Source organism: Lichenostomus cassidix, chromosome 2, assembly GCF_008360975.1.
Source record: "Lichenostomus cassidix isolate B80296 chromosome 2, HeHo_3.0, whole genome shotgun sequence".
Classification (NCBI taxonomy): domain Eukaryota; kingdom Metazoa; phylum Chordata; class Aves; order Passeriformes; family Meliphagidae; genus Lichenostomus; species Lichenostomus cassidix.
Genome location: NC_139482.1, coordinates 13,371,513 through 13,396,135, shown reverse-complemented (window position 1 = coordinate 13,396,135; position 24,623 = coordinate 13,371,513). Strand labels below are relative to the sequence as shown.

Below are 24,623 nucleotides of genomic sequence, written 5' to 3'. Positions count from 1 at the left end.
TTATCAAACTTTTCAAATAAATTTTTAGTGCAAAGAAGCTTAAGGTCTTCTTGAAAAAGGAACTTAATATCCTGGCAGAACATTATATTTAGAAATGTATTCATGGTTTCTCATGTGATTTTCACCCACAGATCAGTATTTATATGCGAAAATATACATACATCATATTTAGAGAGTTGCAGATATGCCACAGGGACACATTTATACACCTCCATCTTTGTGCTTAGTCAAATGTCTTGAGGGACCATCAAAACCATTCAGCTAAAATTTCATTTATTTTATCAGAAAGGAAGAGATTGTCTCAGCTTTTCCAAGGCTCACTGGATTCCTTTCCTTCCAAACAAACTGTGTTTCATGTTCTCAGTCCCAGAATACAGCAGAAATATGCCAGCTGGCTTAAATGCCAGTTTTACAGGGGCTGTGCTCGGTGAAGCTGACTAGTGTCTGTATGCTGTACAACCCTGGGAGAGATAAGCAAACTTTGGTTAACCAAGAATTTGGTTAAATTATGTTCTGTAAAACAGGGATATAATGTGTGTTGCATGTCTTGCTCACACAGATGTTGTCTAGGCTGCTTGGATGCTGACATTTCAGCTGAATATTGCTTACTATTAACATATGCTAATTGCATGTTATTTATGAATAGCATACCATGCTAATCAGTTATGAAAGTGGTTCATCCTACATCCAGTTAATTAAGGATTTCTGAAATAAGCCATGAGCCTCTGGTCCTGTCCTCCCAAAACACAACATGAAGGAGTCATCTCTAGCTGCCCCTGTACTAAATGATCACCAGACATAAAGGGCTTCTTCCTCCTTTTTCAACACCAGCAGACATCCAAGATCTAAACAAAGATTTCAGCATGATCTACTTGAAGATGTCACTGCTCACTGCAAGGGTGGGTTAGATAACCTTTAAAAAGTCCCTCCCAACACAAACAATTCTATGATTCTATAATTACAAAAATGGCTATGAACAATAGAAACCTACAAACTGTAGCACAATACACAGTGAGTAAGCAGAAAACAAAAATTAAAAAAAAAAAATCCTTAGATGCTAAATAAGGTGCAAAAGGCAAAAAATGTTCCTGAGAATATATGCAACGATTGAGGATAATAACCATGCCTACAACTAAAGCTGTCAAATAAAACTGCTCTGTTTCACACAAAAAACTATATTTTCTATATAAATTATACTCAACATCATCAACTCAGACAGATTTGTATTAAGTACAGATTTATCTTCCAGCTAGTTATCCAACACTAACACGGCATAGCTCATAAATTAGGACAGTTTTATGTGAGTTCAAACCTGAAAGCTTAAGCCTATGGTGAATACCCATAAAGACATTATAATTGCATTTGCATCATATAACCTGAAAACGTAAACTTTATCATTTTTCTCAAGACCTGATTTTAATGCCCATTTGTTCATATGTTGTTAAATGTATTTGCATTTTTAGTTCAGACTTATCTGTACCCAATGAGCCAAAATCATCAAATTCATTGCAATATGAAAATTCCAGTGTTTTATACAAATGCATTATCCATGATTTAAAATTAATAAAATTAATCTATTTCCAAATTTGTTTTCAAATAACTCTTTCCTTACAACAATACTGAGCCTGCTGTTGTTTTTATGCATCTCAAAACCAGAATTCAGACACATAAGAAAACACTCAACTGGGCAATGTAGAATAATTTAGGTTCCTAATCCTGACATAATTAAATAGATCTGAATTCCTTAACAATGGCTACAAATACTCTTTTTTTTAAAAAATAACCACAGGGTCACAATATAGAAAACACTATAGAAAATACCTGCCTAGCCTGTAGCCTCAAGGACAAAAATTCCTAAAAACAAAAGCAGCCTAACATGCAGCTAAATTTTTTGTGACTAAATTGAGAGCTATCCTTCAGCAGTACACTGGAGACGGAAAGACAGATGTTTTAAATCTGCAGAGTCTCAATACCACTGTGCTCTGAAAACAGCAGGCAACAGAATGGAAGGAAGAAAGTATCTTGATAGAAAAAAATCCCAGGAGTTAACCTGCTTGATCTTTCACACACAGCAACTAGATTTTACAGTGCTTCGACAGTTCCTCCGCAGTCAGAGGTGTTCGCTATTGTACTTCTGCGTGTGCAGCACTACCAGCACACCATCGTGATCTCCTCTCCTTTGTTCTAGCCTTAGAACTCTTGAAAAATAGACTCTTCTAAATACGCTTCCTGAATAGTTCACTTCTGCTGGAAATTGAACTAAATAACCTAAAAGAGATCACCTTTACTTATACCCATTAGACAGACTATCTGGTGTTGGAGATAATCACCTCCAAAAAAAAAGTTAAAGCAGCCAAGTTAAAAAACTATTGATTGGCTACATGAACACAACTTCTTCATCTGTTTTCTCATAAGGCAGAGAATATAGCACTGCTTCCAATCCCATGTTTTTAAAAACTGTTCTTTAAAAAGGCTATTGAGGAAGAAAGAGAAAGGCCATTAACTGAACTGAAAGGAAAAAAATCTGTTTGATTTGAACCAGGTCAAAATTCCCATTAATAACTTTAGCTAGATATACTAATGCAAAAGTACAGATTACAGGCATCATTACAGAGGAAAACAAAAGAACTGCTATTTCTGCAGAAGGGGAGATAGCACACAGACTCTCAGACACCAAACAAGAGCAGCAAATATGTCTAAAGTCTGACCCCTCTCTTACTCCTATAGAAACCTTGATCTCAAATCAAGGCACTGACAACATTAATTACCCACTTGAAATGAGCGAAGATTTATTCTAATATTCACATTGTTATTGCTTCTGTCTGTCTCATCCGAAACATAATTTAAAGTATGATCATCTGTCATAGGCTCTTAGCAGGAAAATACACACCACCACAGCATTCCTCCTAGGACATCCTCTGGGAGGTCATTTAGAGTCAGTCATGTCGTCAACTGCAGGAATTAACATCAAGTAAAATACATTTTTACACCCTAAAGCAAACTCACTCCTTCCTTTCTGATAGTCTGGATAACAGAGTTACCTGCTACAAGCTGTCGAGCAGGCAGATCTCCCACTAGGTCAGACAGTAAATAAGGCACTCAGCACCTAACAGGATAAAATTCAAAAACTCTGCTTCTACAACACTTACATTTGAAGATCAAGGCTCAGAAATGAAGGACATGATGTTTTCCATATGCACAGTACTTAATGACTTAAAAGTAAACATATGTACAAGTGTTTCAGTAATTGGGTCCTCAGACTGTAGTGCTGTCTCTTTATTACTGGATTCTTTAAAAATCTTACAAGTACATTACTAATATTCTCCAAGGAATTTTCTTAAGGAATGTTTCCAGCAAAATACAACCCTAAGATCTAAACTTTCCTACTTTGAAGACATGTAGCTTTTTTGGTATACCAAGAAAAAAAAAAAATCCTGTACTATTCCAAAGGAACAAACGATTCATCTCTTGCAGCATTATGGAAAGCCATGAGAACTGAGAAACAAAGGCTATAATCTCATTAAATAGAAAACTGGATGTTTATGATTATATGTTCATTGTCCAATTTGGGAGAAATACAAGAAATACAATAAAGAATGGATACATAACCAAACTTCAGGCTATTCCAACAGCATCAACTCCTTTTTATGTCAGAGACAGAAACTCTTCCCCCAGAACTTTCAGGGCAAACGACCCCAGATCCCAAAGAGCCACCAAAGACACTCTGCAGCCTGAAGTCTTATTTTGGTGTGAATCCACTGGTATTTGATGTTTTTGTTCACAAGACTCTTTTCAAGTTTCCCTGTTAGGCCTATGAAGGGCGTTTGAGAGAAGAGTTTGTACTGGTGCTGCTGAAATGCAACATATCGTGTACATGAGTGGAATTGTACCACACTCTTTATTCTAATGATTTTTCATGATGACAGATGGCTCCATAACCTTATGCCTCAGCCCAAGTGCAAATTACTTTGAAAGGCTGTATTGACATGCTCATGGACACGGCACAAATGCTCCTTCAGACTCACAATAATATTTACAGGCATATTAAAACACATAAATATAAATATAATGAGAGAGTAATGCATATTTCAGGAATTTAATATTCACTGCAAATGAATTAATGATTTCACCTTTTGTCCTATAATGTTCCAAACCTCTGTCTACGTTCTGGCATCACGTTATCATTTAAAATTAACTGTAATTTTCCACTGCTATGCTTGCTATGAATGAGAAAACATCTAAAGAAATTACAAATGTGCTGACACATTCACAAAAAAACCCCACCCAAAACAACAAACCCAACAAACTGTTTTCTTATGTGGAAAAAGCTATATTTTTATTCCATTTTGCATATTATTTAATTTCCAATGTTAGGGTTTAATCCTAGCATGTTTGCAAAATTGAACTGAAAAATTCTAAGACAAAATAACCTGAAATAGAGAATTAGTCTATTTCTGAGGATAGCAAAGTACAGGCCAGCAGAAGGATGATATCACAATGGGACAATGTATAACAAAACCCAACTAAAAAAAAAAGCCTAAAACAGAATATAGCTCTTCAGATAATTAAAGTGCTTTAGACCACTAGCCAATTGATTTTCCCCTTGTAAAGGTAGCTCAATTGAAATGTTCAGAATAAATCATGTGTTAAAATTATCTTCTAAAGTAAGAGCTGAGTGCATATTGATTAATAATTATTTGCACTAACGGACTGAACTAAAGAAATACCATCAATTACTTCAAAAAACTCTAAGATCAATCATGATGGAATCAACCTTTGAAAGATTCACTACATTTTCCCAATATTTCGGAAGTGCTCATCAAATGACTTTCTAGAGATACCTTGGTTTCCTGTTTCTAGAGCTACGGAAATTTGTTTTAAATGCCAATTATCACTAGGTGTTTCAACTGCATAATACAGCTCTCACCCTTCAATTACAAGGGAGATCTGCAAGAAGAGCAAACATTTTCCACATCAAGTATGAGGCATAAGGGGGCACTTTCACCAGGGAAGTTTAGTTAATATTTCATGCTTATGCTCCCACAGCAAAGGAAATGCAAACAGCCTAAATTAATGACCAGAAAAGATGATTTACATAGAGCTCCCATCCTAAGATGGGGGATACTCAGTATAAATTAACTCTGTTTTGCACACTAATGAGTCCTACTCACTGAATTTGCTGGGCAGCACAATAAAACTCCAATAATTCTCTAAAAATTGCAATTTGGTTTGCCTGGTTATAAATAGCACAGAGATCGTTAATCCCTTATGGCACCACAGGCATTACTCAAACCTAGGATCTTATTGAAAATCAAGGAGAATTTTCCTTTCTCATGATGCATAGCACCATTAGAGTCAAGAGGGAAGTCTGCTGCCTGCATAGCCAGGTTTTAAGCAGGTTTGAACAAAAAAGAAAATTTCTGTGGTTCTGGATTTCAGGGCTTCTTTTCCACTAGGTTTCAGGTTTATCCACTGTAGAAGTGTTGACTAGAAAGACAGACAAAAACAGGTCATGAAAGCTGGTGGAACCTAGTCCACACTTGGGTGGAAAATTTTCAAAATTGCAGCACAGACCTTTCAGTTATTTTCTAGTTTCTTGTTTAGCTTTTTTTTGGTTTTTTGTTTGGTTTTTTTTTTGTTGTGTTGGCTGACACAGAACTAACTCCCATATACACTACCAGGTCTCCAGAAGGTAACAAAATTTTTGTGTACTTTCTCCATAATGCACAAAAAAAAACCATTTTATGACCTGAAACAATAACACTTTTCGCTGAAATATTTAAGTTTAAACATTCTTTACAAAAATGAGATGCACAGCTCTGTCTGAACGTCTTAATTTTATGCATTTTTATATTTCTAAGCAACTTAGTAGTGAGGACTTCTTATTTGCATTCATTTACATACAATTTGCACAAAAAACTGAAAAAGCGTAGTAAGGAAATCCATCATTTTGACTTTAAATGAAAATATTATTTCTGTAAAAAACATGTTGAATGTTTACTTCCTTATTTTACTTAAGAAATCACTTTTAATATCTTCATAAATATCAAATGGCACTTCTCAGAAATGGTGATTTTTTTCCACCTACTATGGTTAACAAAATAATCCAGAAACATTTTTGATAGAGAGATGCAAAGTGCAACTTATTTTCCCTCTAAGAGAATTTAAATTCCTAGCAAGGTGAATCACTATTCTGTTATGTTCTGGATGTTCTCTGAATTTTTATTTTACTCATTTTCTAAGCCCCAGTCTTTGCCAGGTTCAGGCAGGGAAAAGTACAGATTCCCTAATGAAAAAATGGTGTAACATGCATGTAAAAATTTAAGTGGTTTTAAGTCCTGGGCTCTCTGTGGATTATCTCTTCCATGATGTTAAAACGTGTTCAAATAAATTCTCAGTAATTTCACACCTACATTCAGCATATTTTCTTAGTCTTGTAAAGATATGATTTTCATATACAGCCACAGTCCTCCTGGCTACCAGCTGTACCCCTAATCAGCTGGTACTCAATCATATCTGTTCTCAGAACTAAGATGGCCAATGGCTTCTCATTCCTTAGAGACTGCACACAGTTTAACTCTTTGAGCTTATTTCTTCATCACGTTCAACCTTTGTCCTATTACAGCCCCATGCCTCTGCAACACACAAGTACAATCAGGAACTGCAGAAAAGCAAAGAAAGATAAAACCACGCAGCAGATGCTATGCCACAGCTGAGCTTTCTAAGGCAGCTCATTAGGAAATTCTGCAGTGCAAAGTGGTCTCTGGAAATAATCATGGGTCGGTTTTGCTGAACACCCTACTGTCTGCCACAGTGACACTTTTATCAGCTTTCACCATATCCCTGGTGTCAGGAACTCACAGCGCAGCATCATGGATAACAACTCACCCCTGAAGGGCTTCAACTCAACTCAAGTGGAGGCAGCAGCAGTGTGTGCTTGGCACATCCTCCAGTGACCCCATTCCTGGGATGGGATGGGTGAGGGGAGGGTGAGATGCCCCAGGGAGTGCTCAAACCTCTGCAGGGCTACTTGGGGCACTCTGTCTCTGCAGGGCACAGGGAACAGAGGGGAAAACCCAGGGCTAACCTGGACATGGGCCAGGATCCTAAAAGCAGAGCTGCCTCAAGCTAACAGCAAAAGGGAAGACACTTTACACATTCTGCTTCAACCAAGCCCAAATACACAAGTGCTAGGAAACAAAATGTGTGTTCTCAGGCTTTTATGATCATTGTTCAGGTTTCCACCCACTCTTTTTTCTTAAATATGTGCTTTTCTATATTTCATCCAAGTTCCTGGGAGATTCAACATATGCATTTCTAAAGTTTTACTTACATGATTTCAACTGCTAAATATTTTTTAAAATAATTTTGTGCTGATTTCCATCATGTCAGTAACATACTGCTTTTTATTATATTGCCTTTATAATGCAACACACTGGAAGATTTTAGACTTTGAAAGTCACAACTCTCACTATACACTTCTAATCTGGTTGAAATTTTTAAAAAAGGAGATTTTACTCGTGCAAATTAAAAGATGGGACAAGTATATTAATTTTCATAATCAGATTAAAGCAGTGTAATAAAACTTCCAGTGACTCAAGGGAAAGATTGCTTAAGACAGCAAAGTGTAATTAAGCAAAACCAGTGTATCTGTATCATTAAAGAAAATGTTAAAGGTAATTTGAGTCTAGGGATCAGCACTTCAAACCTTCCCTAACCCTCTCCTTAACCCACAACCTAACTTTGTGGTGTAAGCACTTTTTGTCAACAGCAGCCCAGAGGCCTCATGAAATTAATTAACTATCCTATCTCTTTACAATGGAAACAAACCCTTCCTCATGCTGTTTGCATTTCTGGCATGATCGGCATTCGTTACTGAAGTCACCGGCATCAGCAGCTGGGAAGCACCAGACTGAGCTCTCTTTCACTTCTTTTGTCTTCCCTTACCACTTTTAGATTCACACATCAATTATGGAAGTCCACAGGTGTCGGTCTTATAAAGCAGGTACATCCCCTACTGCAAAATTTATTATTCTGATGGTTCTTATCACAAGAAAGAAACCCCTCCCAAAGTGCTGAAAGAAATCCTTTGTCCTTAAAGTCTTTACACTCTCCCTTAAAAAAACCCATGTGAGTCACAAGTGGGAGGACTGCAAGGAGGCAAGGATGCATTTGCTCTGCCATCATGCAGCAGCTGTCAACTCTTCCATGCCAATGACAGACGTGAAACTGCATGAGAATTTGGAAATCAGATATGGCACAAAAAAAGAGGTGCCAGGAAAAGGTTAGTCTGTGCTTCCATGCTGATGCAGCCTCCACAAGCAATGGAGAGGACCCATGTGCTCTGCCACTACTTGGAAACTAATGGCAAGATGGCAAATAGGTCTGTGGCATCGCCAGAGCTGGGGTTCCCAGCTTCAGTGCAGATGCTCCAGGCAACCTCCCAGAGATCTGTGGCAGTTGTGCCAATTATCCCATGGATCCTCTAGCTCTACACATTTATCAAACCACATCAGCAGCCCAACACAAAGACAAGACACCAAAACCCCCACAGAAGCCTTATTATTCACCCAGCAGTCGTATGAGCACTGGCCCTTAGATGGCCATCTATATAATCACCACTCTCACTCTAGAGAACGGGGTCCTGAGGCCCTAACTTGGTTTGTTTTATAAATAGAAGATTAATTTTCCCCGTCTTGGATATGACATGAAGGTTTTAAAAGCAGCAGAAGACTCTAAAAGCTCCAGAAGAAAATTATTCAGCATAATTCAACCATTCACTCTCACTTTATTTTACTCTCCTGTAAATAAACTGCATGTATTCTTACATTCCCTAAGTTAATATGAAATACATTACCAAAAGGTTGCAACGGTCTCTGATTTCACAAGGTGTACTTTTGCCTTAAGGAAAGTTGGCCAGTGGTTTGAAAGCAAGACTTTACAATGGAATAACCAAGGCATTTAGTGTATGGATAAATGATTTTGGACAACTTGTTTACACTCCTGCAGAACCATAACAGAATCCTGGATCTCTGTAGTCATCAAAATGTTATTTATGTAGGACAATCGCGTGACTGACAGTGCACACATCAGTGAGAATAGCTGCAGTGCCAAAACACACACATGTAAGGTTATTTCCTCTTAACAGACATAACCATCACATTGGTAAAAAAATGCTGGCCAGAAGCCATTAACATGCACCTCTGAAATGCTGCTCTTGGATCTTTTCTTCATTTGAATATACTCTAGCCAAAACAGGAGGAGTTTCAATCGAATATTTTACGTCCAGTGGTGAAGCAAATACTTCAAATGTCATGCCAGCAATTAAAATGTGTCTAGATTTTTTGGCTACTCTGGTAGTTGAACTTAGGACCTTCACAGTGAGTCACCACAGTCACACTATCACTGAGATATTATATTCTGCAAGTACAAAGATGGGAAATTTTCCAGATTGTCTGCCAAGATTCACTGCACCTAGGATACAGCAAGTGTCATAAATAGAATTTGCCACAGCAAGCCTTGCAATAACTGCCAGAGAAACGCAACAGACCTCCTGCGGTCTGATTTAACATAAACAAGCCAAGACATGGAAAAAGTAAAAACACTGCCCTGCAGTCACTGCTTAATAGCTTTTCCAATTGAGCATGGAGAAGTCTGACGTATTGAGAATGTCTGCCTATCCAGCGCACGACTGTTCCTTATGCGCTGCAGCTTCTGCCACATCACGGGGAACCTTCCATTCCTACTTGGAAGATAGCAAATTTATGTTCAGAAAGAGCTGAATTTAGAGTCTGCTGCGTGTGTATATGTGAATATTTGCTTTTACTGCTTCTCCGCCCTGAAACAGCAAAACAAACCCCATGCATGTTAAAACATATGGCTTGGGAGCAGAATCAGTAAATGCAAAGCGCCTTTATTTCCTCATTGAGTCTCACTTTATAGCTGCTTGTGCAATCCAGATCACACATCTTCCTGAGAACATTCCACAAAAATAAGTTTTCCTCATGAAAACACAAGAACCCTGAAGTTTTCTTATAGCCTATTACATTTTTATTCATAGAATGTTATTTAGCTGTTATTCTTAAAATGAATTACCTACAAATAAAAGACTTTTCCATTATTTCATAATACATGGCTCGAAAAACTACTCCTCCTCCAATAAGACATCCTTTAAAGATTAAAATGTTAAAACACACTTAAGAGAACAAATTAGTAAACAATTACTTCAATTGTTATCACCATATTGTAACAAACATTACCAAGTGTATTACTTGCATGCATAGTGACTGAATAATATACTAAATATAACTCTACTTGTAATTTCTACATAATAAGCTTTAGACTGCAGTTATGGTACCTTTCAGACTATTGGAGGAGTCAATAGAACAAAGGAAAAAAGAAATTATATCTTTAACAACTGTATTAAAAAGGTAACACTGCCTTTAAAACAAAACATTGGTCAATTAGTTGGAAAGGGCAAACTCCTATTTTTCTTCCTCTTCATCTTGCTACAAAGAAGCACCATCCTGGGAAAGGTCACGGTGCATTATGGAGAAATTAGGGAAATAGATTGCTGTGAACTTAGTGCAACTCTTCTGTGGCAAAGTGCAAAACCCTGCAGTTATAAAAACAGTCTACAGATAATGGCTTATCAATGAAGAAGTAAAATTGTAAATGACTCCATCATGAGAGCTTCAGGCACAAAGCTAGCATGAACAGGACTGTCATATGTGCAATTCTTCCATGTCCTTAGAACAGGACCAACTCTCCTCTTGAGAAACAATTCAGTTTCAAATGGAAGAAAAATCACTAAAAAATATTTTGATAGAACTTAAAAGCTGTAGGATGTCCTGAATACAGGTTTAAAACCAAATTGATTAAATAAAATAATTCTTTTATACAACAAAAATTGCACTGGATTTGAAGTCTTACGTATAATGAAACAGAGATCTGAGGAGAAATAAAAAGGTCTTATTTCAGTTTAAAGCTGTGGTTACAGGAAAGCAAAGAGAAGAAAACGTAAATAATTTCAGGAGTGTTTATTTTCATTATTTAGGGAATTATAAGTTCATTCTTGAATGAATTTCATAAAACCCAGTGATTTACTAAAACATGGTTTACCTTTTTACAATACATTCCTTCAAATGTTGAGAGCCTTGATACCATTTGGCAGTTTGTAATCTGGAAAACCTCAAAAAGATGTAATTCCCTTCATACTTAGCTAGGAAAACAATCTTAAATATTGGAAAATAATAATTTCATGGGATTTTTCCTTACTATTATATTGGAATACCAGCGTATCACTAATATAATGAAAAGAGAAAGTGCATCCACCCTGTGGCATTTGTGAGTTATTTATCACACTATTACAGGTACTTCACATATAGCTGAAGACATCGTGGATTCTGGATCTTACACTGAGACAGGAGAACTTAGAGACTATGAAAAATATGTGACATAAAAACGTGGTCTGTAAGGCTGAACTGGAAATATTCTGATGATATGCTATTGGGTGACAGCTCATCTGACAGCATCTGCAGAACCATTTCTATCCTTTTCTAATTTGCCTGGGTTTTGCACTGCTTTTTGCTGGCTTTTAATGGCTTGATACGTCTTTATTCTGTAAGAGTTCATTTTGTTATATCAACACCATCAAAGAGACGCAACTGCAGAGCCATAGCAAGGTCTGTAGTCATCTAAGTATCTGCAAGTCAACAATCAAAAGATTTATTTTGTCCAAATCTCCTTATTCTTAGCTTGCTTTTCAATCAAAGCAAGAAACGAATGCAACTGCTCTTCATGTAACATGAGTTCACTTTCAGTGAGAATCTAGCATTTGTTTTTCTGATGGGTGTTTTTTGGTGGAAAAAGAGCTAAACTACAATCAACAGCAGTCTGTGATAAAGCTGTGTTGGACCTTAAAAAACCATGGGTTTTTGATATCTTCAGACACTGATTTGTGTTGCTCCACATCACTTTCCTATAGTTCCTTGTTACAATATGGGTATGCTAGACAATGTACAGATGTGCTAGAGAGTGCTCACAGTTAAATATATGTACTGTAACCAATTCACTTCCAATACCATTTTAACAGCCCAAAACAGTAGCTGCACTGGGTTTTACTCATTTGTTCTTTATTTTAATTCCCAGAGCATGAGCTTATCTACTGCTAAGCTATTAGTTTCATGTCTTTCTAGGCTAAAAATGTTAGAACTCTTTCATTACAACTGGAAGCAACTCTGAGGCAAGTCATCATGTTGTACACAGTACTGCAAGCTGAGCCTCTCAAGCAATCAGCAGCACTGGCCCCCTGCACCATGTGCTGATTTCCCCTATAACAATAGGCCCAATTAACTCAAAGCCAACCCGATTAACTCTGCTCCAGGCTAACCCCTGCATGCTCACTGGTTCTCTTGATTAACTGTACAGGACTGATGGACAGGAAGGTGTCAGGAAAACCCCTGAAGAATTAGCAAGCCTGCGAGGAGACTCTGCAGGAGGGAGAAGGTGGGAGAAAGAAAAAGCAGAAAGGTGGCAGTTTAAAACACTTATTAAAGGAGTTAACAAAATAAAAGGATGTAATTTAAATCACTAAATGACAGAAACCTATTGTGATGAGGCAGTGCAGTGTCTGAAAGTGGATACTCCCCATAAAGATCACACATGTACCTGCACAATAGCATTAGATGAGGATGGAATTATAAACCTCAGTGACATTGGACTTTTTGGGTTCAGCCTCCTTGCAATAATTGGAATAGGTTTTGTATTGATAGTTATAATCTTCAGCAATATAAAGTATTTATTAGTTCCCACCTGCTGGTAGTACTTTAGTGCCCCTTATGCGTTGCCAACAATAACATCAATCAGCAACTCATTAAAATAAAATTTAAAAATATGCCAGTGAAATGCTAAAATGTACTTGAAATATGTTCTGTTAGCTTTCCCATATTCCTATATTCATTTATAGCATCAAGGTATGAGCCAATATACAGAAGCTCAGATGTTGTTGTAATTTTAGCATAGGGCAATGTTAATTACAGCATGTCAAGATATTTAAAAATTAATAAAAGGAGACAATTCCATTTTTTTGTCACATACCAGTTAGAACTACTTCAGTTCATCACAGCTGACTGCTGTATCATTTTGGACTTTTATAGAATTGTGCTCTCTGTGGAAGGAGTGCCCTCCCCCACTTTAATGGCAGTAGACTGCTGGGAGATTGTTCAAAGATAAAAATATGTACCACCAAGTCCCTAAAATGTCATGATAAATGAACTCAAATGTCACTATTAAAATATTTCCTTTCATCAGTTTCACAGCACAGATCTCCCATCACAATGCCAGAACTGACACAACTTTGCTCATACTTCTATGGGAATACTGAATTTCTTTTTGAAGGTTGATTTTAAGACAATGGAAATGCGTGTGGCATAAAACTGAGATAGCCACCTGTAAAGCGGCTTAAAAGGTTCCCCCTGGAGAAAACCTCTTCTGCATGACCCTTTTCCAGAGGAAAAAAACCAGGTTGAGTTAATCACAAGCAGACCCCTGAAACAATTCTCTACAGGCTTCTTTAAATGTGAAAAGCATCACTTTGCTTTCAACTGATTCTGTTAACAGTCTCTGAGAAAGAGAAAAAAGTAACACAGCATAAGAGAGAACTGCTTATGAAGAAAACAGAAGACTAAATGAGAAATTCAAGGGTACCAGATTTCTTTCCTTTTTGCCACTGTTATTCAATGCTGTGTTCTCAGATAGCAAGGAAAGAATTCAAAAAGAAAGAATACCTTTAATGCAGTACCAGAATCAATATGACCATGAAAATTTTGTTAGTTTATTATGGGTATTTTCTATAACATTTCATGCTTTTCTCCCTCCTGTCTGACTATTTTCTATTCAAATATCCAGGTGATGCTTTGGAACTTTTAACAAAGGGCTGATAGGAAGTGAAGGCTAACGAACAATGCGTGTTTATAATGAGAACCAAACTGCTACCTGCAGAGAATAATACAGGATGATCTCTCTTTGGAGAGGGGAAAAAAAATCAACAACATAAATGGAACGCTGTCAAATTTATAAGCAGCAATTTAGACAGCAAATATGTTGCTTGGGTTTCAGCAGTCTTAAACACTGTGAGCGGCTTAACCTTATCTCCCAGTGCCACTGCCTTCCTGGAGTAATTGATGCTCGGAGTCCCCCAATTTCACATAAACCAGGCCACTGTGTTATTGTATACAGCAATCTAACTGCTAGCAGAGACAGGAAACGGCGCTGAACCCAGATCAATAGACATGTCAACAGTAAGCTGCTTAATCTAATTCTGCCTATCTCATCTTGGAGCACAGAGTTTGCAATTTTACTGCTAGGTCCCTCTGGCAGGAAATGGTTTGGAAAGTTTAGTCTTAAGAAGTTTAAGCGATACGCTTCTCCTTCAGGCTCTTGAATGTTTATTCAGCAGAATAGCTGCTTTAAATGTTTTATAAATGGTAGCAATGTAAACAAGGAACTCCTGAATTCCTTCCCATAATGGTGATTTCCTCACAGTGGACAGGGAGCTTAACACCACAGCCAATTACACTTAAAGGTAAATTGCATTTGTACAGATGTACCAAACTCAAATAAACTTTGGAGATCAGAATAATTTTCCCAACAACACCTCCTTCACTCTGATGATATTCCCACATGGAAACACTTCCTTTTTAGCAGTTTTGTTACTCCCTCCTCCTTCACAGCTTTATCAATGATTTCCCTGCAAAAATACAGACATACATATAGATAGAATTCACAGTTCACTGGTGCCTGTTCCGAGTCCCAAAACACTCAGAGTTTTCAATTTCAGCTGAACTATGACAAAGTCATGGTGTATCCCCAGGGGTTTTGTGGTGCCCTCAATTCAAGGGGCCGTGGCCATTGCCAGCAGAGGGGAAATTTAAGCTCCTGGTTAACTCTGGAATCACAGTTGATGTTTTCCAACCATGACAGACCTTTAAACCACTTTGACAGTCTATTTGTCACTGGAAAACAAGTGCAAACTTGTTTAGAGAGGAAAGATGGTGTTTTGCTCAAGGTGCTGTGGGAGGAATTAGACAATACAGGTTTTTTCCTCAACTCTGCTACAAAGTGCCAGTGTGCTTGTGCTGGCCAGCTTTTAAGTGCTTCAACTCCCCATCCATAAAATAAAACTTTCCCAACTGCACTGGATTGCTGAGATGCTCAGTGCATTAGTGTCCGTGAGGTGTTCAGACACCGCAGTGCTGAGCATTACAGAAAAGTCAATAAATGAAGTCCATAAATAAAATGTTACAAAAGCCCACTTGAGTCTTTCAGCTTGAAATCATGGGGCTGCTCACATGAGTTAGTGCCTTGGAAATAAATTTAGCAAAGATTCCAGGAACAGTACAGCTGAGGCTAAGATTAGGAAACAGTAAAGAAACAACTATAATTTAGATCCTTGTACATTACTTGACTAGCAAGTTTTTTACTACTGGAAGGCTTACAACACATTGCATACCTCAGATGAGGAAATGAAGGTCCCTTGAGTAAAATTTTTTAAAAATCAACTTGGTATCTGTGGGCTTATTTGTGAACAAAACTCTCTTGAACAAAGACTTAAATGGAAAGGGTTTGCATAGCTGGCCTAATATCTCTGCAAACCTGCCTTCTTTCTGTTTATAAAAGTTTTGCTCTTGTGCTCTGAAAGCTTAAACTACAGAATATTATTCCAAAGATCAACAGCATACCATGAATAATCAAAGGCAAAGTTGAAGAGATTCTTTTGTCAACAATTCATGGACTCAACTACAGCCATTTCTAATAAGGAGTAATTTAGTAAAAATAATGAAAACCAGGAGACAGACTACCTATGAATACGAAACCCAGTAATTTAGTTCAATTAGTTCACTTCAAATAGAAAGTTACGGCGTGCTAGTCTATTTTGGTTTCAGACTTATCCCACCCCCAGTCCACATTTTCAAAGATATACTATATTCTAAATGCTAATTAACTACCATTCCTTTTAAACTCATGAATATCCCTACAAATCTGACAGTGTGGAGGTTTTACATGGAGGTAAGACTATGAAATTACATTCTCATTAAAATGCAAACAAACCAGAAAGACCTTACATTAATCCCTAATACACTATTACCTGTCTCAGCAAAGAGACCATCTCACCCAAGAGCAGCTAAGAACAGGAACACATTTGTCAGCCTAGTGACCCACTCCTGGAGATCTTCATTTGTGGCTTTCCCAGCGCTTGTAATTCCAACTTTGTTCACGTGCCATCTTCTCTAGATTAAACTGTGGATTTTCATTCCTTATTTTTCACTCAATTTTTCATAAAAATATTGCCACTCTAGGGGTAAATAGTAATTAGCCAATTGCCAATGTCACAAGATGGAAATAACCCATTTTACGTATTTTTAAAAAAGTAACCTGATTCTTTACAGTCATCAGTTTGGGCAATGGAGAAAATGAGATAATCACCACTATTTTCCAAATTTACATGACGCTTCTCAATATAAATGAAGATGCAATCTCTGTGCAGAGGGGACTCTGTTTTCACATGCATTTGTTTTATATCTACAAGTGAAGTCATTGATCATTTCTGCAATGCAAATAAATGAATATTCCCGCTGATCTGTAAGAAAAAAGTATACAGGGAGCTCAAAATCTTTCCAACTCCAACATAAAACTGCAAAACATAAGCATCTTGCTGTCAAATGGCACATCTTGCAGTTTTGAGTGGAATAATTAATGCTGAAAGGTTTTAAAGGCTTGGCTTTATGAAGGAAAAGCGCACAGAAGAGAGATGACTGGGTATTTAAGGCTTTCCTATATATAAAAGCTTATTCTTTCTGTGTATAAAAATTACACAGAACCTTGTAATTAAATTATTAAAATATTATTATTATTTATTGTGGTGCCATATATGGCACAAGCATACCAAAAATACTCTATAATTCATGCTACAGCCCAGGTATCTGGACATTTCAGTGTCGGACCATTTTTATTAAAATTAGACTAGACCATAGCAGGTCTCAAAGTTTGGGTTCCTTACCTAGAATCTCAGGAATTCAATTTTTTTACTTTGAAACATTTTCAGCAGTATTGTACAAACTTCCTAATACCATGAAGTATTCCTTCCTAATACCATGAAGACAGAGAGTTACAAAGATGGTTTCAAAGCATTGTGCCAAAATTGAAATACATGTAACACATTTGCGGCAAAATTTGAAATGTACATGTTCAAAAGATGGAAGCACAACTGTTCAGCTCAGAATCTATGTATACAAACGCCACATGAATTTTTATGATGTCCTGATCCTACGTAACAAAAACCAAACTAGACCTTTTTTTTTTTTTCAACTCCCACACAACCAACATGAAGATGTCACTTTTTATGTTACTCTGGCTTATATGAGACCAGATAGTGATTCAGATCCTGCAGGTCAGCAGGCAAGAAACCTGAATCCCAGTTTTTTGAAAGTATGTGAGGCTTTGAATTGGTAACTTATTCCCTCTGAGATCAATAACATTGAGGTGCCTAACCTGCTTAAGCACTTCTGAAACCCCTACTGTCTGCTTAAAATCTTGCTTTGGCTAGTCTGAAATACTCATAAAACTGCTACATTTCCACAGCCACAATCACCATTATTTCAGGACTTTACTGACCCTGGTGAAATGGCAGGCAGACCTTCCAAAAGTACTAACTCAAATTGACGGGTAGTTGTCTTTCTGGCCCTTTTGTTTAACAAATGTATTGGTTGCTTTCTATCCAGACTTAGATAAATGAGTAACAAATTAAAAGAAACGTTTTTATGATTCACTGCAGTAGCTTGCTTTTTGTGCTCTTCTCTTTTCTGATGCAAGGTTAGAAGTGACTGGTAAACCTTTTAAGGTTATTGAAACTAAATTATTAACGCTGTGTTTCACCTTCCTTTTGTCCTCTTCATGGCATTCTCCCTGATTGCTTACTGCTACTCCACTCCTACAAGTTGTAAATCAAATGAAAAACCTTTAAAGTACAAAACCATCTCATTAAAATTTTCATCCACAAGGGAACCACAGTTATGACAAGAAGCCACATTATGCAGTTTTTACATTTAAAACATCTGACAGTCTTTTTTTTTTGTGTGTGCGAAAATTGAGCACTTTCATCTTTGTGAGCAACAAAAAGGATGATTCTCACTCATAAAACCCATTTGCAACCTTCAAAACATCTTTGATATTCTTCTCCATTGCATAACTGCATTTGGTGCAGCACATGCAGGCATAAAGTGTCATGACACATGGCCAGTCTGGTCACATTTGAACTTCTGCCAGCCTTAACCTGTACAGTTCACAGGATTGCTGAGATTATCCACCAAACTCAGCACCAGATCATTCACACAGAGCCCACACTCCGTGGGCAGTTGGAAACATAAAGGAAGACATGGTAAACTATGATCAAGAGTCTAATAAAAGCCTATAGTGAATACTTCTGAGGGAAAAGACATAACTTTAAGGAATGAACTCTGTCTAGAAGGAAGTAAAATCTAATTTACATTTTAGTGAGGTTTTTAATGCAATTCCTATCTTAGATAAGACATGGGTTTATTTGACAGCACACTTCTGAAAAGTTGGCAAACAACAACTTTCTTAATGCTGCTTTTCAGCAGCAGAGTATAGGACGATCCATCACCAAGTTTTCAAGATCTGAGCTCCTGATAGTCCAAAAGAGAATAAACCAAGCAAATTTCTGCATTTCAGTTTTCATTGGATTTTGTAGCTGCTGCACATTTATGGTCTGCTAGGTTGGCACACAGTTACTGCACATATGCCTTGGCTGTAAGAAGTTTGTTTGTCCAGCAGTGGAATCCCTGCACTGGAGTTAAAACGTCAGCCTGAATGGTGAACAGGCCTTGAGGAAAGCCTGTGGTGCTAACACTACACTATTTAATATCTGATACCATATCAATGTCTGATAACACATTCATTATGGAGATATGAAGGTTCAGGGAAGCACTGAGCTCTCATTAAATAGCAGCACCGTCTGCTGGGCCAGCTCCTGATTTATATCATTGACACACTATTTAAATGCTACTGCATGAACAAAGTATCCTGTAAGCCAATTGTTACAGGTCCAAACCAAGTATTTGGTACACTATATTAAGAGTCAAAAGCACAGAAATGCTCCTTCCTAATCCCATGGCATGTGAAGTGTGCATTGCTTTTCCAGGGAACAGGGTCAGTGACAGGGCATTGAGAGCTCTGTCAGGAAACAAAGCTGAGCAGGAAAGCCTTCACATGTGGCAGCCTTCAGGAAAGCATCCCAAGAGCTCCTGGAGAATCACTGATATGACTACCTGAGATGGCATATTTGGGTCAATGATGCTAATCAAGAGAGATTTCTTCATGAGGGGAGGATCTCAAAGATGTTTGTTTTCCTTTGTTTAGGATGTAAGGTAACAGTTCTGTTTAGTGTTCCATACAGAAGGAAAGTCTCAGCAGGAGTGGAAAGCACTGATGGCAAACTTTGCAAGGCAAGACATGAGATGCTGAGATGGGCAGAGGGGGCTAACCTGAGAGCAGTGGCTGATGACAGTGACTGGGTCTCTGAGCCAGAAGACAGCAACATTTGTGCCGTATTTGATCTGGCACTCTCGCTTCTCCCTACAGATTAAAATCTGTATTGCCATTTCCTACTGGCAAGATTTTCTCATGGAAACCTGAGCAAGCTGCATACAGAATGAAGGAGCTCTTAAGGCTTGTATTTATCGAACAACTTGTTTTCTCAGATGTCAGGTTTTCTTCCTTTCCCCCCACCTTTTTCTTCCTGCCTTTGTTTTCGTGTTCAGACACCTAGACTCTCACAATCAATCACAGCAAACTAGCTCCCATAAACCTGCTTAGAGGAAAACAATTTCTTCCTCAGGCCTCCAACCCATTCCCTAGAAACCAGCTGTTTCTCTAAATATACAAGGCAGCAGCACCTGAAAAACTGAGTATGACACTACATGACAGGAGAAATCATTTCAGTTCTGCCATCCCATTGCTTCGTAGAATTGGGATTTATGTAATAAAATATATAGCTTAAACAATTTGGAGATCCATTTATATAATATACATTAAAAGGGTCACCAGCCAGAATTAAAAAAGCAAAGGCATAAACAGCTGTCAATCCTCAGCAAGACCCCATACACCTCAGGGAAAGATTCATAGTCTCTTCTGTCCCAGAGAATTTTTTTGTTCTACAACAGCACAGTTGTGACACAGAAAGAAATGAGGCACAAAAAGGTGAAGAACAAATTCCCATCTTTCATTTGCTAAATGCTGCTGTACCCACTCTGGTGTCAGAGGATGAGCTTGGCTCCCCTTTGTTTCAGCAGCCACTGTAACACATTGTGCAAGGCGTCCAGCTGAGTCAGTGCTCGCTCGCTGTGCTCCACTCACACAGATGGGAGTAGGCAGAGAAATGTCAAGCTACTTGGATTAGCTCGGCTTTGGTCACGCACAGAAGCAGAGCTCAGGGCACTGAACAATCCTAAATTAAACATGAAGCCTCCTCCCCAGTCCAGGCACCTCGTTTTTCAGGCATTAGTCATTAAGGAAGTTCCAAGCTGGTAGGTCTTGCTGTGGGTTTAAGCGCTTGCTTTCATAGCTCTACATCCCAGCAGTAATGGTACCTTGCCCTGGCAGTGAGATAAAGCCATCACATAAAAAATGTGCTATGACGTTTTAAGTTTTTAAATCACTTGGAATGCATGCATGTAGTTAACTTTTACTGTTATTGTTGCCAATCCCCTTGAGGGAAAAGCAATCTTCCTACTCCCCTCATTCTATGTATGGCATCTTTTTTGTCTGACATATTTCAGTAATTGGGCATGTTTATTCCTCAGCTAGTTCTAACACAACCAGTAGAGGCTGCATTTTGAATCTATGAGAGCAAGCTGGCAAGTGCCATGGAAAAAAATTAACATTTCCAACAGTACGCAACACATGGATGAATGTTACTCAGCCTGATGGGATGCGCAATTTTAAAATCTCATACAAATGTCTGTGTATAATTCCACCACTTCTCCCTGTGAACACTCTGGTTTTGGTTGAAGGCTATTTCCAGTTCAGACTATTTCTTTAGCATTTTCTCCTGTCTTTTCTACCTGCTGTAACACCCATTACTGGCTCTCACTCTCTTCAGGGACTTTTTTCACTGCCTTCCTTTGCATTTTCTTTGTACTAATTCTGTCCCCTGGTCTTCTCTCTGACTTAAGGCAAAAAACAGGTCCAGTTCTTCCTCTATACACAATCTAAAGGAATATAAAGTACAAATGAGTGAGAATTTGCCAATTTCACCTTTTGAACAGATATAAAACAATAGTCTTTTGCACTATACTTCTGTTTGTCAATGCCAAACAACAGATCAACTACAAAAGCAGGTTTTCTCAACCAGGTATTAAAAAACAGCTCTACCCCAAATTCTCCTTTAGCAAATTTCCAATTGATGATGAGGGTCACATGATAGATTAAAGGTGCCACCATGCTTGGAGGGCTCAAACATGAAAAATAGCAGAAAGGGCAGTACTACTACAGCATCACCATATTTTTTGTTCTTACCGCTTTTAGCCCAAACCATCAGGATCCCCCTTGCTCCTCACCCAACTGTCACAGGCAAAGGATACATAGAAAACACTCAAACATGGAACCAAATAACTTAAGAGAGCTGCTACCATATTGCTAAACAGCAGTTCATTGTTCCCTTGCCTTGGATAGTTTTAGGTCTTTATTTTACTCAAAGATCTCTTACTTACCAATGCCCTGACCTTGGCATCTGCGCTACTCTCTTAAAGCTAATGTGATCTGCTCACACAAAGCAGACTATTGCCAAGCAGCATAAGCAGCCCTAGTGATGTCACTGAACTCATTAAAGATATAGTTGACTTCTTGCCCCTAGAAAACCTAATTATTAAATGTAACCTTAGCTGAAAACAGTAGTGCTTGTTGATAAGCAAAGCAAAACAATAGGTGTTTTGTTCAAACATAAATATAGCACTTGACCAATAAATAGGAGTTCCTGCTTTATAACTGTGGCAAACTGTAGTTAGCCATGAAATTCCTGAGATAATTGATATAAAAAAAGAATGGAGTATTCTGAAATACAATCACGTGCATAGTTTGGAAATCTAATTCCTAATGCAATTCATAACATTAACACCAGGTCTAGAAAACTTAGTGGTTCATTTTAATAAACAGCAAATGCTGCACATTCTCACTCTGAGGACCCATTAGGAAGCTAACCCTGACGTAAAACTGCTATAATCTATCTTCTGAGAATTATTTTAAAATATACCTTTTATAGCAAATGTAAAACATAATAACTGTGTTGTAAAATGTGACCGCTATATTTATTTGTTGCTATAGCTATGGATTGCAAATTTAGAAAGGAAAAAATACACTTCAAATACTATCACAGACAATAAGAGCCTTATGCTTCTACATAGTATTAAACATGCCACCTCCCACTGGTGATATATAAATCACAGCACTGTTAAATCAGCTTCTTCCTTTGAGCAAACTTACTTCTTGAAATTTCTTAGATTTGTCATAAGATTTAGTGTTCTTATTTTATATTTATCTATCAGAAAACCAAAAACTACAGATGATTCACGCGTCACTGCAGTCCATGCATAAAATTTACACAAACAGCTAAATCAGAGAAACCAATACCCTTGAAATACAAGTGACTAAAGGAACAGTTAAAAAATTGAGCTTACAAGTGAATTTTCTCAAGGGTCAAGACAGTGTTTTAAGACCTCTTGGAATATGCCTAGAATATTTACAGACATCTTTCCCTCTCCTCTGTCTTTATAAAATGACTGGAAAACAATGCTCCCTGAACACTAAATGGGTGCACTGAATGGAATGTACAGGTCTATCTACTGAAGCCACAAATAATTTCAATGGGATTGGTGCAGCCTTGCAGGTATTTATGCTGCCTTATAAAATAAGACAGATGCAGTCATCCTCAAAAAAAATCAGGTTGTTCACAGGCATTTTAGTATGGCAAAATTTTCTTAGGATGAGAATGGATATTCCATTATTTGAGGCATTCAATTTTAAGTTGGTTAAAGTTACCCTGATAATAATGTTACGGAGAACAATGCTGCAGAGACAACATTCATTTGTCACAGAAAATAATGAAAGCCTCTCAAATTTCCTTATATAGGTTTTGTAGCCAAGTTTTGTACAATTTTCTCTCCTCCTTGCTGCATGCTTCAGGATTTAATGAGAAATTGTTGCATGATCTGTTCATGTAGAACCTCCATGTAGAAGCTACCAGTTAAAGCATCACTCTAGGTTTGAAGACTATCTGCCGACGGCATTGAGGAACCAGTGTGAAAATACTACTTCTCAGACCAAAATTATTCAAGAAGAAAAGAATATTCATATACATCATATGTAAAATTTTAGCACACAGGAAAATAAAATATACATGGATGGCTTTTAAAAACAGCAGTTAAAATACAAAGTAAGCAGGGGGAGGAAGTTTTAAGGGAAGTGAAATCATACACACATATGTGAGCTCCAGAATGCCCCTTCCCTTTTTTTTTCCTCTTTTTTTTTTTTTTTTTTTTTTTTTTGGTGGGGTTGTGTGTGAGAGAGGATATCTGGCAGATGTCAAGGTCAAATCACACAGCCTTTAGAGCTAATACAAACTATTACAGCACTCTACATGTATGTGTCACAAAAAATGCATGTGATTTTAAACTCTAAACCACAGATTACAGGCTGGCTTCCTGTGATTTTTTAAACATATGGTCAGAAGTGAGGATGCAAGAAAGCATTTTTGTGTGATCTGTCATTGATCTGAGAATGTAATCTTTGTTTTATTTAAGTGTCACAGCTTGCTACAGTAATGAGCTGAATAGAATATTTTTAAGGGTTAAGCTTTTGAATGGAGCAGACTCAGGAAAGGGCACAGTAACATCTTAACGCCCAACCAGTCAGTAAACACTGCACATACCTGAAGGCCTTACTGTTTAAGGTCTTTCTTTAAAATAAAAAAAGTATAAATCTCAAAGCACTAATTTTAATGTCAGATTTGGCATCATTGCTGTATAATTATCTAATGCCTAATATGTCCTTGAACGAACAAAATGCATCACATAATCACACCCCATAATTACAAAATACATATAATCCCTATTTATATACTCACATACCTCAGTATAAAATATGCTATTTTAATCTTCTATTAAGTGAACTTTGCTAAAAATTGCAACTATCTGATATTTTTCCTTCTCTCTCATTCTGGCTTTACTCTTGCTTGTTTGTCTCATCTAAATATAAGCAGCAAGGGTCAAGATTAGTTATTTGCTATACAGTTACACCCAACACACTGGGGCTTGAACTGCATGGAGCTTCTCCAGTATCCATGTCAAATCACAGATCAAACAGCAGCAAGGTCTGGGCAAAGGCATTGAAAAAAAAGGCTAATTCAAATCTCCCTGAGCATTCTGTGAACACAGGGAATTTCATGTAACAGGATGTGAGGACCCAATTGTGGCACATTTACTGCTCAGTTTCTCAGCATCTTTTCCTCTCCAAAAGCTCTGCTTACCTGGAGTCACATAGCTGATACAGAC

General features: G+C 37.6%; 1 protein-coding gene across 11 annotated transcripts in view; it reads right to left on the bottom strand.

Annotated features, from left to right (window-relative positions):
* The window catches only part of PARD3 (par-3 family cell polarity regulator), a 441,649-nt gene that overhangs the window by 49,073 nt on the left and 367,953 nt on the right, over window positions 1–24,623 (bottom strand). Inside the window, exon 24 of one of the 11 annotated variants that reach the window (XM_085050364.1) lies at window positions 21,173–21,287. The exons of the other annotated variants lie outside the window; for them this stretch is intronic. Within the exon in view, the coding sequence (XP_084906490.1) occupies window positions 21,188–21,287 (100 nt within the window). The 3' untranslated portion in view covers window positions 21,173–21,187. Of the gene's footprint in view, window positions 1–21,172; window positions 21,288–24,623 lie in introns of those variants that run through there. 11 annotated transcript variants of the gene reach the window in all.